The 20,679-nt window shown below is 36.9% G+C and overlaps 1 protein-coding gene across 1 annotated transcript; it reads right to left on the bottom strand.

Annotated features, from left to right (window-relative positions):
• Positions 1–19,183, bottom strand: LOC103719770 (trafficking protein particle complex II-specific subunit 130 homolog). Its single transcript, XM_039118184.1, has 21 exons — positions 18,915–19,183; positions 16,320–16,549; positions 16,017–16,198; positions 15,425–15,608; positions 15,206–15,296; positions 13,864–14,024; positions 13,077–13,166; positions 12,743–12,904; positions 11,000–11,061; positions 10,780–10,870; positions 8,363–8,520; positions 8,009–8,228; positions 6,763–7,308; positions 6,328–6,540; positions 5,698–6,085; positions 5,520–5,610; positions 5,326–5,410; positions 4,262–4,451; positions 1,075–1,361; positions 488–581; positions 1–410 (listed from the first exon to the last, which is right to left on the bottom strand). Exons 1-21 carry the CDS (start codon positions 18,976–18,978, stop codon positions 235–237), a joined length of 3,765 nt encoding a protein of 1,254 aa, XP_038974112.1. The 5' UTR covers positions 18,979–19,183; the 3' UTR covers positions 1–234.
• Between the last annotated feature and the right edge of the window lie 1,496 nt (positions 19,184–20,679).

Raw genomic sequence — 20,679 nt, 5'->3', positions numbered from 1 at the left:
TCAAGAGATAACATACCATAAGTACACCGCTGAATGTCTCCTTTTAAAAAACTACCACCAAATGATACAGATTTTCAATATCTTTGGTTGAGAAACTAAGATCACCAAAAAAATCTAAAACCAAACTTTAAAACTCGTAAGAAACTAAACGAACAATACAATAAATGCAAGCTCGTAACGAAAACCTTAGCACTCAATCTATAAGTGCACCAGAATACACATGTCTGGATAAAATCATGCTGGTATACAATATGAAGAACTGAGGGTTGGAGGAAGGACACAGACCAGGTGAGGCCCTGCTGGATTGCTGCTAATGTTTGCATTCCCCACATCAGGCAAGCCAAGATGGGGCGGCCGAACATATCCAGACGCCAACGGCACACACGTCACCATGATTTCTATCCGGGAACCTGCAATTCCTATTTTTGTTAGAATCATGTGTCCGTGCGTGTGAAATAGTAACAAGACAGAAGGTTAAATTACAGACCGTGTGTTTTGGACAGTGATACATGTCCCCGTTTCCTCCCAGCAATCATCCAATTCTCAGGGTTCGCATCAACTTCATACAGTACCTCATCATCCTGTCACACAAAGAAATGCTCAAAAAATATGCTCTATGTTTAAGGTGAAATAATACATTTTTGCTTTTACAACCATCAGTGGGAGAGGGGGAAATAACTATGAATTTTAAAATGAAAGACAAAATGACCCTTTTTATCCTAATCTACTGGATCCAAAGTGTCAATTGAAATGAAAAAAGAATAATGATCTGTTAAAACTATAGCCAAGAGAAAAAGGTGATTTAATTCCTTTAGAGGATGGAGAACATAATGATAATCCATGCGGTTAAAGAGATGGAACTCTCAAAATTATATTCTCATTAGTAACCCCTCACTATTTGTCATGCTACTAAACTTCGACTTTCCATATTTATGCCCGACTCAAAAAGTCCATGCTATCATACTTAAAACTACGGCCCTCATTATGTGGGCTCAGGAGTAGCATCAATTAGAACATATTCTGAACAAAGATGTGAAACATTTAGAACCAGAAAATAATGTTTCGAAGACTTACTTTGCATGAGGAAGATGAGGTGTCCTCCAAATCCTTCAATCTTTCAACTCTCCATCTCATATTAACCAGTTGGCCAACTCTCAAGCAGTTGGAAGAAAATGGAAGAAAACCAACTGCTATGCATGGATCAAGTACAGGCCGCTGTAAAACAAGCACACTCTTAAAGAGCAGTTCCCCATTGCCACCAGGTTTAACTAATGCAGGTGTATGAGCTCCAATGGTTCTGTTGCCAGAGATTCCATATTTAATATTCAATATACTCTCTGTTTGTAGTCCCTCAGTCCGATCTGCAAAATCACAATTTATACATCTGTCAGCAGATCAATCCAAACATCATAGGAAAAAGGACAAATGATCACACAGCCTATAGGAGGCTCCATCATGTGGAATGTGGAACAACAGGAAGAGCATAATGCTTCTACTAACAAATTAAAAAGATTGCCACCTCTGCTAATATATAGAAACTGAGATCCTTGCAGTATGAGAAAGAAATGGAGCTTCAAGTTAGGAGCAAACCCCACCATTGTGATGGCACAAGCATGTGGTGTGAGATGACAGGTGGACCCATGACCAAGACTCACATATCAACCCAGTATTTTATTAGACCGGCACTCATTTTGCACATAGCTATAACAGATGATACTCATCAAACTGGGATCACTTTGCATTTCCTTTTCACCCTCCATCCACTTTCAAAGCCATGTTCTCTGTCAGTGCTAGCTTCTTGAAACCCTTTCTCATGATGGTTACTTGGATTTTCTTGAGTCTTTCCCTCATCCTCATATTCATTACTTCCTATTTGCTCTCATTTCTAACCATATTTGTTCCCACCTTAGCATTATCAAAGTACAATGCTTGTCTAATGTTCGTGAATCCCCTTTTCTGCCCAAAATCCCAACCAAACCAACAATGGTTACCCTGCTACCTTCTTATAGTATGTTCTCTTTTTTCCTTTTTAAGTGTCAAATTGGCAATTAGACAACACGGTTGAAGCAGCTCTGTTTGTCCACCAATTGTTTCAGCTATCTCTAAGTTTTCTACATGATAGATCCAAGATAACAGAAACTATCACATTGAGCATCAAGGCTCTATTTACATTAAACACTTATAACAATTATAATTTATGTGAATCCCTATCATATGATGTCGTAGTTTAGCAAATATGTAGAATTAATCAGCTTTTCCTCATATTTTCATTTCTTTTTTTGAAATCTTTCTCACCAATTTACATTACATCACCAGCAAATAAATTCATGACATCTAAATATCCGTTACTCATTTAACTATAAGAGTATCAAGTTGTAAGGGCGTAACCTGACACTTACTGTAGCTGCATCATGGTTGGAAAATCACTTATATATCACCAGAACTTCTTGTTAGAACAGATTGATATTTCTCATACTTGTCCTTAACTATTCTAATATTAAAAAATTGATATTTTGACAAACAGTTATTATGGAATAATGTGTTAATTTATGAAGCTAAATAGTCATATCAACAATAAAATAAAATAAAATAAAATAACACATATGATACAGTCTCTAATGAACTTGTATAACTGCAATAAGACCCCCGAACCCATTCCCAATGACAAGAACACTGAGAGAATAATGTAAGGGCTTTGGTGCAAATATGCCATGAAGTATGCTACCCCACTCCGCACAAAATATGCATATAATTTAAATAAAGATGTGAAAACTATATGAGTTAAAATATGTGAAGGCTATATAAGTTAGGTGATTTTCCTCATATTTTAAGAGCCTATTAGTATTTTTTTCCGCAGGGGGTCGGCTCCCATAATATGTCAGTGTCTCCACCACAAACTAGTGCATCGCAATTTTCACTTTCATTTAACTGTTTCAGTCAAACCTGAACTGCATAAAAATTAAACTGGCGTGTCTTGTAACTTGCAAAGATAACTCTGATGAAAACTCGGAGAAACATGAATCTCCATTTCAGATTTATTGCTATGGTGAAGGAAGCAGAGCAGGTTATGTAGAATATATCTTATCCTATATTATTTGCAGCAGTCATTCAAGATGAATAGATCTTATCAGCCAAACTATGTTTGTTTCCTCTAATTCCTTCACTCCCTTACCAATTTAAAAAACACCACTTCGCAGTCCAAGGAAAATAAAGGCACGGTTGATAGAATAATATAAAGTCCTTGTCAACCAGTACTCACCTTCAACATCCTTCCATTGTCCCTGCTGCTATCTGACTACTTATTACTAAGAAAAATCAACTTCTTTTTCTCAAGAACTGCTACGCTGCTGATTTTTCCACAGTGCAAAGGCAAAGACGATACAGAGCCTTCTTCAACAAAACTGCATTCATTGACTCTGGAAGCATTGGCTGACTACACCTCCTTTTCAGGCCTCAGATGGCAAAGCTTCCTACATATTAGCGGACCAATTGAATAGGCAAAATCTCTCAAGTATTCAGCCTAAGCATCGAATTATTTAAAACTCATGGCTTTTTTTCAAGTTATAATTTTGAAGTTAGTTATTCTCTTCCTTAATGGCAATTCTATTTGATAAGCAAAATCTCTGCTAACCCTGTGATAAAGCAATTAAAGAATTAGCTCCATTTTTATATCCAGTCTAAATAACTTGATTGAATTTTTCCTCAGTTCAGCTGAGAGTTCTCTACATCTATCGAGGCACAGAGTCTCTTGTGTAACGAGTTTTATGAATTTAGCATTGATATTTCTTCACCTATATTATCACCAGGCTTCCAGAACATGAAGACTCATCACAGACAATTCCAAATATATTTATCTGAATATTAGAAAACATAAATGAGTGCTCTTATTTTCTTTATGAATGAAGAAAAATCTTCTAGTTAGTTTTGGAAGCAAACAATTTTTTTATTTCACAGTCCGTGCTTCATATGTGTCAATAAGCTGTCAATTGACATGATTGGGCCCCTCAATAAGAAACCTAGATGTGCCACTGACAGCGGGAATGCAATCAGTACTTTAATATGAACCAGTGTGGTGAGACATTCATTTCATATGCATATCATGCCTAAGGAACACAGAGTTCACATGAATGGCTCCCTGAGCATGCATAACACAACTACCATGTGAACAGTATAAATACCATAAATCGTTTCCCCTTAAATATTTCTATCCTCAAACCTTCACTTGGACAAAACCACTTTATTAAAAAAAAAAATGCTTTACCTCCACTAGGCGTACTTTCTAAGCAAATGCTAAACAAGAATGCTGCTGTAGAAGTTGGGGAGATTGAAAGTGGGAAGAAACTTGACGTTGGCCTTCCATCCCCTTTTCCTAAGTGAATGAATCCGGCTTGAAGATCCAACCACGCATCCTGTAAGCTCAAAGTAGCCTTCACTTGGGAGTGTATTATCACCTAGATATAAAGATAAATTTAAAATGAAAACAGTTAATGGGATAGTGAAAAAGTTGAACTGAGAGTAACTTCTGAACCACACGATTCTAACTGTAACAGCATGGAAGATATCAAGTTGTGAATATCTATTATCTCAAAAACATGTAAGATGACGGCCATAAAAGAATCTCATAAATAAGTGACCCATTTCATGTGTAACCTAGTCATGGCTTTCCCCTAAAACGAGTCCAAAGTTAGTAATTCTGGTCCTGGGGAAAATTGTTACATGTAAATAGCCTAAACTAACAGCTTGTTAATATTTCAAACAAATATACATGCTCCAGAAATAATAAAGAAGAATTTCGCTGTTCAATGAATTGATAAAAATCAAAATTAACTATAATATTCATATGCAGATAGAAGATGATGAATCAACATAGTGATCCGGGATTTTAACTAAGTCATAATCAAGTTAGGAAACTCAAATTAACAACATCAATGTCCACAGCTGAAAATTCTCTTTTATCTAGTTGTCATACCACCAGACTTGTATATACAAGACCATCATATACACACCAAGCATGCATTCAAGTGAAAGCACAGGCATGAGCCACCATAACAAAAGCTCTTTCATGATAACCAAGTCATGAGTAGAAAACTGCATATCAAGTTTAGTTATGATCAGGGGTTTCAAAGTCTTACAAGAAAAAAACACTGAAGGAAATCTCAAAATTATCTAACAAAAATCTAGACTTGTCTATGGAAATAATAGGAATTCTTCAAATTTCGAGAGCATTTAAAGATTCAGATATTCCTATCTGGAAAAGGACCAGAATGATGACACAACTGATATTCACAACTAAGAAGAAAGATTTAAAAATAAGAGATGGAATACCTGCAAAAGTAAAGTACCATCACTGCATTTATCTGCCACACGAGTGCTGACATGGAATGGGTCAGTAAAGTGCACAGCAATCGTCCTGTGCCAAAAGCATAAAGTGTTTAGAAAACTTTAAAGACAAAATAGTTTCGACATGAAGAATGGTGACTCACAAAGAAGAACAGAGGAAAATAAGAAAAGGGGGTTGCCTTTCAAATATCTGGTTGTGGAAAACTCCAAATTCAAGTTTCAAAGCAATCATTCTCATTCCATCTACCACGCTTTGTTTCTGGGGGTGGACTGAAAAGAAACATAAGTCAGAAAAAAATTATAATCAATTTAGTCTGCAGAAAATATTAAAGCTTAGAATGACAGCAACCACCAAACCTGCAGATATTCCTCTAGCAATCCTGTTATCAATAGCGCGAACAGGAAACCATAAGATGGTAGATATATCACTGGCCCAATCTGGCAATGCTATTTTACCATTTTCAAGCAACAACTCTTCAAATTCTCTGCTAGAAGAGGCACCCTTTGTTGGAATGTTGAAGTCACCCGCATGAAATCCATGCTCCATTGCCTTTGTGTAATGCTCTATCTCAATCATATATGACTCCTCAATAATCAGTCCTGGACCAGTATCTACGTGCAAGATAGCACCTTTCAGAGAGTAGTCGATTGGCCTCACAATTAATCCAACCCACTGGAGTTCATTCATTAGCAAAGCAGATGATACTCCAGCAGCAATATCAACTAAAGGTCTTGGTTTGAGGACCTAAGAAATAGCATATCAGTTAAATGCACGAGCAGAAAATCATTCTGTAATTTAATCCAAATATAATCTTATAACTTTTTTTCACTTGGATATGCATAAACTATTTTAACCGACTGAATCCATGACAATGGCAATGTTTCTGGGAAATGGCAGAATCTCAAGCTAGAAGAAAACACCAGCCACCACATACATATTAATCTCATAATGAGCTCTAATACAATGAGACTCATTTAATATATTACCTTCAGAACAGGTTTTGTTGGTTTTTCATAGCTCATAAAATCATCACTATCGGGAGGACCACCTTTTGAGAAACTATGAGATCTAATTTTCAAATGTCCGATCTGTCCAGTAAGAACCCCCAATACATAGGACCCAGGCTTTTGTGGAGGTAGGTCAAGAGTAATAACATTTCTACCTGGTTTCAGAATGCTAGCATCTGAGCTTTTTATTCCCTGCAAAACAAGATATATTGTAATTAAGCTCATGGTGAACTAATATAACAAAGCTCCCAGGGCCATGAATAATAAAAGTAACGAACTTTCTGAAGAACACCTGAAAAATATAAAAATTTAGTACCCATGAAAACCAGCCAGACTTTTTTTTAGCTTCAAGTCACTCAACAAGTTTTGTAACACTAAGCAACCAATAAGATGTACAAGCAATTTTAAGCATACCTTAACACCTTCATCCACGCTGTATGTAGCTGTCAGTGTCAAACTTAGAGATTCAATAGTAATATCATCAGGAAAGCCACTCCAGACTATCACTGATAATTTACCAGGGTCCCCATCACATAATTCAAGTGGTGGACCAGGATTTCCAGAAAATGTTATGAGCAATGAAACATCAAGGGGTACTGGATGTTTCATCTCACTATGAGCAAGCCGTACAACCTCTGACTGGAAAGCTTGTCGTTCTTTCGTTGAGAATAAACTATTATCTAGTGACAATAATCTAACACAAGATGAGAGGTAGCCAGCCTGATCATTGAGAATCTTTTGACACTCTGCCAAGTTGGGAAGAACTTCTGCCAGCAGGTCTTGCCATCCTTCACCAGCATAGAGAGCACAAACCTTCTCATATGACTTTGCAGCCATATCATAATTTCCATGCTTAAAACACAGAGCTGCAATCTCTCCATCAAGGACAACGCCATGTCGTTTCCACCATGAATGGTGGTAATTATCAGCAGCTCGTTTTGTAAGCTCCATATATTTTAGCTGCCATATGCAAAATTGAAAAAACAAAGACCAATTTAAAATGTTGTCATCCACTTTAAATTTGTTGAAGCCAAATATATTCACTGATTGCATCACAATAGCAACAAAATTATGCATCAATGTGAAAATCAAATGAATCCTCAAATTAAAGTTCATGAATGAGGACAAAAGTTTTGGTTGGAAATCTGTAATATTTTATAACAAACAATAATCAACAAATTAAAATCAAAATTGCCAACAAACTAAATAAGATGCTCAACTCTATGGATTAATCCAGAATTTTATTTCACAATCTATGTTTAAGGAGACCAGATAAGATACGAAATTACGAATGCGGCTAAGAAATGAGAAGCATGTACCAATTTCCTTTCCTTAAGGCCAATTTCCTTTCAGTAAGTGTGGAAGAGTCATAAAGGTGAGACTTACAGATATTCTAAATGCTCCACACAATTGTATCTGAATTACATGGAAAATCCAAAACACATGCAAAATATGTTGGATTATCAAAAAAGAAATGCTCAAGAAGTGAAATATAGTTTGAATGACTTGTTACTAGAAGAGTTAATAAAAGAAATATACGATGTAATCAGTTTCTCTAAAATGGTATTAAGAAATAGTTTCTTCAACCTTCATATATAGAAGAAAATTTTAGAAAGCCTGATATGAATGTGTTTACTTATCATAAAGAATGTATACTTGCCTCAAATTCCTGCAATGATGACAGAGACTTCAATAGATCAGGATCAGAAATTGTATCCTTCAGTGCATGCTCTGCTGCAACATGGATTTCCGATAATCTCATAGGGCGATCAAGTGATGTAGAGCTATCAGAGTTTACCGGTCCAGAGTGGGTTCGTGACATAGGGCTCGCATGACTTTTATTAGAAGGGGAGAGCCTTGAATGTCCATCCATACCTGAACTGCCCACACATTAAATATAAAAACTTATAAACAAAGTTATGCTTATTTTCTGAAAAAGGAGATAAATCTAAGGTACAGATATGTGAAGAACAAATAACACCTTGTCCTAGTCTGGTGAGTACAGATGCATTACCCATCAATATGACGACCATCAACTAACTCTGATACATTTCCAATAGAAAGCGAAGCCCTCCGTCGATTAGCCTCTCGTAGAAGTGAAGAAGGTTCTAGTGGCAATGGTTTCCTTTGAATATTGAAGTGCTTTGCTTTGGGATTTGCTTGGAGAATCATCTGTAGACTCAAAAAAAAGTTAAATTTGAAGCAGCAGATATGACTCGTAATGCAGATCAAAAATGAGTCCCAAGATTGATGGACAACAGATAAAAGCTGATGTACTCTCAAAGAGAAAAAGGTCTCTTAAAACAAATTCATTATTTGATGCCACCAAAATAGTGGTGTTGCTATTATTTAACCCAAAGAAAATATATTTTAAAGAACTTCTGAGAACTATGGCATGCAAAAGAACTTCTAATAACTAGAATTATGACACTAAAATGGTTCTAGCAGTTAAGTTATAGAAACCTTATGTTTATCTTCACATTCTTATTCAAGAGTATCATCAACTTCAAAATGTCTTAATATATGCCACCCAAAATGGTAGGATGCCATAAGTATTCATTCCCACCCCATGTCTCACTTAACTGCTTTTCTATTGATCCAGCCTGATTGTATGATTATGTCATGCCACCTGTGTGCGCTAATTCTAAGTGCACTCGGCATGGCAATATAAGTGTGGGCAAGGGAAGTGTGGCAACATAGAATCTCTGGTGTTTATATGTTGATAAAAAAATCAAAAATGACAATTTTCTGTTACTAGGAATACTCTTGGTTGAAAGAAGGCGCATATTTTCATGGGAAGAAACTACTACCTAGTAATCCTCCTAAGATAAAATTTTATAATGTGGAAAGTGGGATATAGTAAAATTCCTAATAGTGTTCACCTTCATTAAACTGGTTTCTTCCACATACGTCAAATCTGTTTTCTCCCCAATTGTGATCATGTATTTAATCTCGAGAGGACAAGAGAGGCCTCGAGTAAGATCACTGAATATCTCACAATTACTTGTGCTTTATTGGAAAGGAACAGGCTTAGGTGTGAGCGGCCACAGATTGTATGGGACGGGAATGGGTTATGTGCAAATGCAATTGCAGCATAATGATGTTAAACATCTGACCATTACATTTGTGAATGTTAGTCCTGATATGAACACATGTTCATCCTGTTTCAGGATGAACGTCTAGCACCTAACTTCCAATTTGCACAGGGGCATATTTCATGCATTTGAGACATGCAAAACACACGTCAGTAGCAAAACTTTGCTGCAAAACCCATACATAGTATGCTTCCTTGATGGACTAAACTGGTATTGCTGTTTGAGAATAAGTTAGAGACACTAGGAATATTATGGAATATTTTTGTGGTGGGAACTTGCGTTAGGATCAAAAGGCAACAAAATTCTCCAAGATAAGGTCAAAAGGGTTGTCATAAGGAGGGCTGAATAAGCTCAAGTAGTGGAACATTATGAGAAGGTTGGCCCTAAAGAAGTGATGTTGCTTCGAGCTATATACTCCCCAAGAGCATATTGCTATTCCAAGAAACAACTCAAAAGAGGTTTGCTTATTACCCAGGACACGAGAGGGATGTTGGAGGAGACCAGACCAAGCCCAAGTTGCAATGCATGGAATTGGCAAGCAGGCATTTGTCCTAAAATATTTACAGTTCACAACATTCGTCTGATGATGGTTACATAAGCTTTACTTCATTAGCTCAAAACAAGACAGATAAACCATCGAAACTCAGTCCTATTCTTTAAGATTGCCATGAGCTACATGATATAAGTCTACTACAATTCTACAGAGCCAATGGACTAATTAAGAAGTGATTTAAGTGGTAAATCAAAGTAGAGCTATAAGCTATATGGTTTTCAAACAATAAACCATACGAACATGGATTACTTTATTTTGTCAGGTGGGTACATCGTATTTTTTATTTTTATGATCTTATACAATATAAGTTGGACAGTGTTTCTCTATTTAAAAAAAATCCAAATCATTTATCAGCATAACTTTGAAACCTTGTCTAAGACTTGATGTATGACATTGGTCTTGTTTGAAGAAGTGTCGTCCGCTGGCCCCTATACATTAGAGTCTAGAAGGAAAAAAAGGCAATGTCTGCTTTATGGAGTCAGACAGAGGAAGACATGCATATGACACAAAAAAACAGTCAGACACCACAGCAAAACTGATCTTTTCTTTCCTTTTAACTAGATTGGCAATTATCTTTCCTTTAAATTGTTCTTTTGGCTAAACATACAAATGTTTGTGCACGACTCTGTACAATATAACCCATAAATAAAAATAAATAAAGACTTGCCTTCTCTTTTGCAAGAACTTCATCTGAAGCATCAGGAGGGACTACCGGAAACATACAAATGTTTGTGCACGACTCTGTACAATATAACCCATAAATAAAAATAAATAAAGACTTGCCTTCTCTTTTGCAAGAACTTCATCTGAAGCATCAGGAGGGACTACCGGCCAAGTAGCTGGCTTGGGCCAGGGCAGCATGCTTAAAGAAGCACTGTTCAAAACATTAGATCAGAATAGGTTAAAGAAAAGAATAATGACTGATACTAGACCTAAAGCTATACTTACAGCAAAATCAAAAATTGAATCAGGTACTTTTGATAAGAAGGCGATGAATTCATACCTGTTGACCGGACTTTTTTCTATTTCAACTCCATATCCAATCAAATATGCAAGCCTCATGAACTGCCACATCCATCCATATCATGTTATAAAACAGACATTAATGCAGTACCGGAGAATATCCTAAAATGAAAACAGATTGGACCTAATGATGCTCTCAGTCTCAGATGCATATGCAATCATAAGTGAAAGTCCAGAAATGTATTCAAAGGGAAACAATTTGCCAGTACCTAATTACCAAATTTATGCATGCAAACAGAAAGTACACCTCTGGCATCACCTTATTCTTTAAGGAGATTGAAGAATGTTACGAGGACAAGAGAGGCTAAATAGGCAAGAAAAATTAAGGGATTTTGTTCAACAATTACACATCCCTCTCATCCCCAAAACCACAAGCAAGCCAACTTGTTTGGAAATCTCTGTGTGCAGGGGGAAGAAAGATGGTCTCATGAAGCAAGAGCTCCAACTACTGCATCTGCTATTAGGAACCATGACATTCTAATGGACGTCCTTTGATGGGCTCTTGCATGTAAATTCTAGCTTGATTAAATGTGCGGTGCATGTATATTAGACAGAAATAAGGTTGGTAATGGGTTGTGTCAGATCCTTACTTGTCAGAATCGAGTATGGATGTAGGTGCGGGTGTGGGGAAGTGGGTATTTTGGAAACACTTTTGGTAACAAAGCACACAGGAAGCAAATGCAGGTCGAGGCTATGGGAAGATTCTGAATTATGTTAACCTAGTTAGAAGATTCCGACTACGACTCTGGTCAAGTTCAAATCAAGTCAAACCACTTATATAAAAGTCAACTGCCTTGACCCAAAACCAAACCAGCCCACTAGTGGATCATATTTCCCTGACCCAAATGCGTTGGCTGTTTAGTTAAAGCGACCTAGGTTTGACTTTGGGGAGGAGGATAGAAGAGAGGAAGAGGAGGAAAAAGATAAAGGGGAGAAGAAAGGGAGGAGGTCGAGAAGAGGATATAGAAATAAGGAGGCTATAGAGAATGAACGTAATGGGTGTGAAGGAGACAAGCTACAGCGAGGTAGAAAGCAACTGAGTAATGAACCACAGTTTAGTGGGCATCGGCAGATTGCAATAAAGATGATAGGAGCAACACCAACCTGCGAAGACAACAGGAGAGGAGTCTTAGGTGGGAAAAGATGGAAGAAGAAGGACGAGACAGAAGAGGAGGTGAGGAGAAAGAGAAAAGGAAAAGAGAAGAATAGAAGGGAAGGAGAGTAAAAGAGACAGCCAAGGGGGATAGATTGAAGAGATTAGGTTTCTAAGAGCTAGGAAAGGAGGTAGTCAGGTAGGCAACTCACGAGATAGATTGTGTGAATTGTGGGATAGATTATTATTACACATTTGCTCGACAAATCAAAATGATATCTATTACGACATGAACTGGTTGTATCGCTTTAACCTGAAACTGACCTGCCAGACCACACGTCAGCCCTGCGGCCCTGCCTGACCCAGACTGACCCATAGAGCACTCAGGATGGACCGGTTGGGCTGGCCTGAGCTAGGATCAGGTTAACAGTTTAGATTAAAATTGCCAGCCCTAACAAATGTTCCAGTGCTTGCTTAGCAATTAGACAATTAACAAGTGTTTCATCAACAATATGGGCCATCCCCTGCATCCTATAGTGTATAAAAGTTCAAGCATTACTTATTATTTAATCAAATGATAAACAAAAAGATACCAAAGCAAAGAAATACATGCAGAATGTTAATTTTTACCTTAACTCGACCAAGTGAAAAGAGATCACCCTGAAGACGACGGAATTCCTTTTCAATATCAGGTGCCACTAGCCCCCCATCACAATGGGAAGAAGTTGAATTGATCAAATCCAAACAAGCAGTTAGCACCCACACTTCTCGCAAGCAAAAGGGTAACAAATTCTGCAAAAATGTGGGGGAAAGCTGATGTTACTTAAATAATGGTCTAAAATTTAGCATACAACTGTTCATGAACTGTTCGAATGTAAGAACTTGTAAAGATGATAAGACTGAATAGGGGGAAACCAAACATACAAACAACAATAACAACAACAACAAAAGGTTCATCACATACTTCATGAAAGGCCAGGGTCTTTGAGAAGCTAATAATAAATGAATAGCCCCTTGCAGCAACCTCAACTGGACGGCCTAATTTAAATAATAGCTGCAGAAATGAGATAAAGGCTGAGCAATATCCAAATATAAAAACAGAATCATAAGATTAAAGTTTAAGAAAAAAAAGTACACCAAGGATATGCCAATGCATCAGCTGATATATTTTCAGGGTTAAAGTGGTGTTTTTGAAACTTAAAGATAAGATAATATTTTGAACTCTAGTGTATAGGGTGCTCGAAGGAACTCTAACATATCGGGTGTTCGAAGGATGTATATAGATGGACTCAAACACATCAAATAAAAAAGCTCTCAAGTCAAATGGTTGCAAGTTGCAATTATTCTATACAGCAAAATATGGAGAATAAAATGAAAAGAAATCAATAAAAATCAAGATGCCATATATTTCACCCAGATCATCAACCAGCCACAGAAGCTGAAGCAGCATACAACTTATGGCCAGCTAAAAGCCAGTCTAGCCTCAAATTAAAAAGCTAATTTATTAAATTGAGATGGATTCATGATTTATGGTGCTAGGCTGTGAATGTTAAGCCTTGTTGTAGGGAAAGAAAAGACTGATGAGTACAAACTAGACAAACATATTGAAACTTAGTTGTGGCTATACCAAAATTGTAAGGTGCTTCTGCCAACTGACAATGTCATACAACTTTCCAGAATGCATATAGGATCAATTCATTGCAAATATCCCACACAAAGCAGATAACAAGTAATATTTTTGATGCACAGACCTTGCACTGGCATGCAAATAGGTACTGTCTGAATTCGAACTCTCTAAATGAATCATCATGAACAATTTGAGTTAATGGCTTAAACCCAGGCTTTAACAGCGCGGCCTGATCATCCCCATGTTCCAATCCTCCAAAATCCCTTTGTTTCCCAGGAGTATTTACTGCAGTTAAGCAAAAGAGTGAGCAAGTTCATTCTTACAACAAGGTACTTGATCAAGTAAGCTCTGGCCATAGATTTCGCTAATAAACATCGTAATCATGGTATATCATACTGTATTGAACCGGACGGTACCGGTGGCGTACCGACACTCAATGCGCCAAAAAAAACTGCATACCATACCGTACCGACACTATGCTAGTGTGGCACCGGTACAGGGTTCGGTACCGAGACAGCGAACCTTGATTGCAATATTAAGTAAAGATAAAAGCAGATATTCTGAAGTAGCAAGACAATGGCAATTCTCATAGCGACAACACCAGTATTACTCGTTTTGTACTAACAATTTGCAACAATGAAGTACATAAAAATACAAGAGTACTAGTAAAAATGGAAAACCCAGAAGAAGAATATGGTAAAAAGCAAGGAAAACACCTTTAACATCAAAGGTAAGGAACCATTATAACTAATTTCAGTTGACGAATCTTAGACCCTAGTAGCCACAGAAAGATATAGCCAATGCCAACAAATGCATTTACATTTGTATTGCTTAGTTTAGACCAATCAAACTAGTTGTGATCACTATGATAACATATTCCTCTCAGTAATTTGTACTCAAAAATGCACTGTTCTACAACATGAGTGAAGAAGAAATTCAATTTTGTTTTGTTATGTTTCCAAATAGATTATGCACCTTGGAAATATGATTTTTTAGGTTCTTTTCTCATATAAGTGTAAAAGGAGGGAGACCACCCAATTTAGTTTTAGGAATCAATATTAAATAGGATGTTTTATTCATCACCTCCATAAAGAAAAAATTAAATAGGATGTTTTATTCATCATCAAAAGATTAAGAAGTGTTATTAGTACATTATACACAAATATCAGGCTCCACCCCCGTGCACACTTTAAACAACCAATCAAGCGTGGTTGCTTTGCACCATAACATAAATTGAAAGATGTCCCAGGTCAAATTGTGAGCATTAGTACTGAAAAAAGAATACATAATATCCCATGAATGATCTGCAATGATCTTAAGCTTCCATTGTAAACTAGTATAATTGCTCTGCACTACAAACCTTAACTAATTTAACAAAAAAAACAACATAATTATTTGCATAGAAACAGATACTTAAATGGTTCTATAGATATATTCCAATAGTGAGGAGAGGGAATAATAGAAACCTGTTTCTAAATAGCAAAGTTCCAGTTCATCATATTCGCGTAATGAATCTTCATGAAGATGAGCCATCTCAAACATAAAAGCTAAGCTTTCCTGGAAACAGAAAGAAACGTCAGACCAGCCAGAGGACACAAAAAGAAAAAATTTCAGGTGGAAAAACACAGTTAAGAAATAGTTCCACTTTATCAGCCTGAATGGTGCCAACATTGTAAGTCAATTACCTTCAGGATAAAGAAGTTACAGAAGTTCCACACTGGCATTAAACGTTGTTCACTGAGTTTGCGAATTTCTTCTTCATAAAATTGAACACGTCTATCCAATGTATTCCTGACAGATTCCACTATTTTGGAATCCAAGTCTTCCCAAAAGCTAGCATCAGCCCCATGTAAATCCAATTTGCAGCATCTAAGCAAAATTTGGAAACCCCAAAAAATAGTAATACATCACTATTTAATTTTGGACAAATCATAGAATAAATTCAGCCAAGACTACTTGCACTCTGACAAAGAAATATAGAAATTTAGCATGCCTTTCTAATTTAATGGTCCCCATGACTCATACGGAGTTGCATCTTTCATGAATTAAGCTAGCAAAGATCTAGCAAAACCAATTTGAGCCCAAAAATTAAGCCAAAATGACTGTTTTGTTTGTCATGTGAAATTATTACAATGGTGGGGAAAATAAAGAGGGCCCTCTTTTGCATAGAAATTACAAGAAACAGATAATTCTTCACTTAAGGTAATGTACCTCCATTTCTATCTGCAAAATAATTTTTTTTTTTTTTGTAATATGAAAAATCCAAATGCCTTTTACCTTTCTCTCTTCTTGGAATTGAAATCAACCTCAAGTTTAGCATATACTTTTTTTGCCATTTTGCTTGCTTGGTCATTGCTCGGGTGAGCCTTCGACACAAATACAATAAACCATTCCCGATCATCATTTTGAACAATTAACTTGAGCCGTGGTTTTATAATTGTCTTAAACTCATCAAGATCCTGCTCAACAAAAAGTAGACAGTAGTCACAATCACATAAATGTGCATAATTTACTTGACCAATGTGGCCAGAAGGCCCAAAACAACTAGCATGTAGTAGGTTGCTTTGGTTACAGGAATACCTCGCAAGTAACAAGAATGATAGTTGCATATGGTTCCCGAAACCAAAAAACAGACTGCTCTTGCGGGAAACGGCTACGTAGCCTTGCATCAGTGGTTAATATGAACTCAGCTAGTAGCTTCTCTACATACACGGGATTGCGTGTCTTGTTATTTAGACAAGCCTTCTTTAAGGGCAAGCGTTCTTCAAACCCTTCTTTTACACTGGGCCACAAGTCACTTACATCCTCAACTGAAACACGACCAAAGTGTTAAAACATGGATCAGCCACAAGTCACTTACATCCTCAACTGAAGCACGACCAAAGTGTTACAATATGGATCAGTTTGGGTAGAAGGGGAGCAATTATTTGGTGGGGCGTAGATTTTTTTTTGCTTGGGTGTGGGCGGCACGGGTGTTGGTTGGACTAGCAGAAGAGTAGGGAAGAAAACAATGGATTATGATGATATCAAGTGATCCAAATTAACTATGGTAACAAGTGTCATTTGTACAGGATACAGTTTTATAGAACAGTGCAGCTGAAAATGTTTTGCCTGATAATATCAAGTGATGATGGAAACCCATCAAAATTGCTATGAAACATTGTAATAAATGGCCAATGCAATTGAGTACTCCACAATCTACATAAAGTGCTCACTGATAAGTGTCATTTGTACAGGATCCAGTTTTATAGAACAGTGCAGCTGAAAATGTTTTGCCTGATGATATTGAGTGATGATGGAAACCCATCAAAATTGTTATGAAACATTGTAATAAATGAGGTAGCTATTTGCCAATGCAATTGAGTACGCCACAATTTAAAAAATGCATGCTAAACCATTTATTTATTGGCTCTCCTTATATGCATAAATATGTCATGAAAGAATGTCCGACTAAACTTTTCTGATGGTAAAATATATGAAAATGCCTTAAGAAGATCGTCATAACTAAGTTTTTCAGCTGAAATGGTTAATTTATAATGCATTATTAACGTTCCTTCCATAAAGATGTCATAGGTGAAAAGGACTTAATGCACTTTTGTCTACTTCTATAATCTGACTTGTTTCTGAAGGGGACTCACCAACCTCACCCAAGTGTTATGACAATCTCCTCCAGAAAATGTAACGGAGCTCTAGTTTCAGATTCATTGTAGTCCTAAGCACAAAAACCCTCAAAACCACAGTCTAATTACCAGAAGCATTACCTCCTAGCATTATATCATAACTTTATGTTTGCTTTAATTGAATTACTGTGTTATTCTTCAAGTCCCAAAAATATCTATTCCATCAAGTTGTGCCTTAAACTGATACAGAAGAGGATTTCCAATAGCAATTAGCCACCCAATGCAAGTACAGAATATCAATATTATCGAGATGCTAATTGAGTTTTTCCTAAGAAAGTGTCCACCAAGGTATCATCAGAAGTTCTTCCATGGGTTTCAAAGGAGACAAACGCAAAATATATTAATAAAGTGTCACTTGCAACCACCAAACTTTCATTCCAAAAGCTCTTCACGAAAAAAAAAAAGGAAAAAAAGAAACATAGCTCTCCATGAGTATAAGTAATTAAACTTGGATTTACTACATCTCTCGATGGCTTGTTTTCTTAAGATCACTTCTATAAAACCTTGTCTAAACTTCAAGAGCATTTAAAACTAAGGTTCGCTGTCTCGGGACCGGACCCTATACCGGTGCCACACTAGCATAGTGTCGGTACAGTACGGTATGCAGTTTTTTTGGCGTCCTAAATATCGGTACACCACCAATACCAAGACCAAACCGGTACGCCTGGTACCATCCGGTTCGGAATGGTATATCCAGTACCGTCCGGTTCGGTACAGTACGGCATATTATGTTTAAAACAGACAAATAATCTTGTAGTTTATTTCACTAGCCTTTTCCTTTTTTTACTTTGAACAGCCTATCCACATCATATGTTTGTCAAAATTCCCAGGATAGCCTTCATCTGCCTCATGGCTCAATCTTGGCACTTCTCAAACTTATAATCTCTTGAATCCTGCTAGCTTGCTTGTCACCATTGTTCCCTTGATGGATAGCACCCTTTTTTATATGTGAGTGTGTCTTGAGCATTCCATGCAAGCATCTTGACATGGTATCTAGCAAGGAACCAGGTCAAATGTTGGCAGATTTAATAATATTCCGCACCTTCCCCAAGCTAATTCAAGTTGTTTCTTCCATAGCGAGAAATTGTTTTGGTCATGGTAGGCTGCTAACACCATCATAGATAAAAAAAACAATATACACTACCCAGTTTTAATCATGTAGTTCTGTGCATTTCAACTCATCAGCAAGTAGCCACCTAATTTCATACTCTTATATCTACCTGCTTCAACAATTTTTCAGACAAATCCCAAGTGAAATCACTCTCACCATGACCGTTACTAATAATAATTACCAGAAACAATAAAAAAGTAGAACTTGCACTCTTTCTTGATAACCAAAACACGCGTGAAACTGAAATCTACGGGAGATCAACTAGAAATGAAACAACAATTCCCAAACAATGAGGGATCAAGCAAGAAACGAGCGGCAAGTCGAAACAGATCCGAGCAAAGAATCGAGGGGCAGATCTAGGGTTTTCTTGGGTTAGGGTTTTACCGGCGATGATGAGGCGATCGCAGGAGCTCTTGATGGTCTGGAACTGGGCGAGATAATTCGCCATGGGGCGGATCAGAGGATTTCCTCCATTCGGGATAGAGAGAGAGAGAGAGAGGGAGGGAGAGATCGGCGGCAGATGAAGCGTTGGAGAACTTCTTCTCGGAATGGAGAGAAATGGAGAGAAACGAAGGCGATCTCTCTGTTTCTCTATTTATACATAAATCTTGGTGGGATGTCAAACTACTGCTCGTAGAAGTGCGCGATGGGTTGCGGTGGAGAAAACGGCAGGCGACGGTGGTAAATTTCTCGTTGTGTTTGGCTTTATTAACTGCAGCCCCTGGTATGTTAAAATATTTTACCAAAACATTCCAACTTCTAATTCGTAATTAATAAGTAAATAGTGGAGCGTCTTGGCTTTTTCTTTTTTTTTTTTTTGGTAAACCCTCTATTCAACTCATATTTTCTATGACTTTCTTAAGCAAATGTTTGTTTAATAAATTTTACCAAAATAGATTTACAGAAATTAAGAAACAGTCTAATCAAAATTATCTATTTGATTGTTCTTCACAATACTTGTAAGTCTTGTGGTGGCAAATTATAAAACATAATTAAAAGGAGTATGTGTTTTAAACTGTTTATTAAATTTGTTTTGTGAAAAATATTTTCTATAATTATTATTTTACAGTAATTTACGGACAACCAAACTACTCTTTGTTTAGTGGATCTGAAACTTGATTTTAAGATGTAAGTGGGGATAATTTTAGAGCATAATTTTTGCATTATCAAATTTTTCATCAGTATGACATTAGTTAGCCTCGAAAATATAAGCCACATCAGCAATTGCCCTAAATCTAAGAAGTTTGTGTTATGCTTAACACAATAATGTTACGAAGAATAGTATTGATGCATGCCCAATACTTGCAAACTTCGCAATATGTCGAGCTAGTGGTGCAATGGAACCTCACCAAAGACTAAATTAATGATTGCTCAGCACTTACATCCTCCATTCTTTTCCTTCATGTAAGTGGCAAAGAGAGGAGAAATGACAAAGGGATCAAAAAAAGTGAGAAAGATCATGAATGCCCTTAATCTCACAATCTCAGGGTTTAGTAAATGAGAAATCATCTTTGTGGTCGATTTATACTTTCAGTTATAATGGCATGTTTGTAGTGTCTCTTGTTCCAGGAGTTCCTTGAAACATGCCATTTGCCATACTGTGTCACTCGATTGGTTTAGTATAGTGCCACATTAACACAGATCTCCCATCAGAAAATAAGATACATAACTCTACAATAAAAGAATGGCACACACAAGCTACCAGATCAGAGTAATGGTAGCTCTACAGTGCAATTTTATTTTGTCAATGCTTTGATTTCTCAAATCATTTCCTTTCTTTAAACAACATGTATGGTGATAGCAAAACACCAATAACATAAGATAGTCGACCACTGCAATAAGAACAATTCAGAGAAGAAGTTAAAAACTCTCCTCAGTGCAAACCGAAGCCTGACTACTTCGATATCCACCATGACCCCAGCAAGCATGAATGCTATCTCAGCAAGCATCGATGCTGTCTAAAAGATGGATATGGAGCATGACGTTCACAGAGGAAGAAGAATGCTGTTTGGTTAGCCAATTTCTTTCTAGCTTGCAAAACATAATGCACATCTGATGTTCTTCATGTGGTTGACTATAGAATTCAAGATGAGAGTTGAGGGAAAGAGCTTTTCATTTTCTTTATTTTGAATGCATATCATGTTTACAG

This window comes from Phoenix dactylifera, unplaced genomic scaffold, assembly GCF_009389715.1.
Source record: "Phoenix dactylifera cultivar Barhee BC4 unplaced genomic scaffold, palm_55x_up_171113_PBpolish2nd_filt_p 000316F, whole genome shotgun sequence".
In the NCBI taxonomy this organism is placed as follows: Eukaryota; Viridiplantae; Streptophyta; class Magnoliopsida; order Arecales; family Arecaceae; genus Phoenix; species Phoenix dactylifera.
The sequence above is the reverse complement of the archived record's forward strand: the minus strand, read 5'-3'. Positions and strand labels throughout refer to the sequence as shown.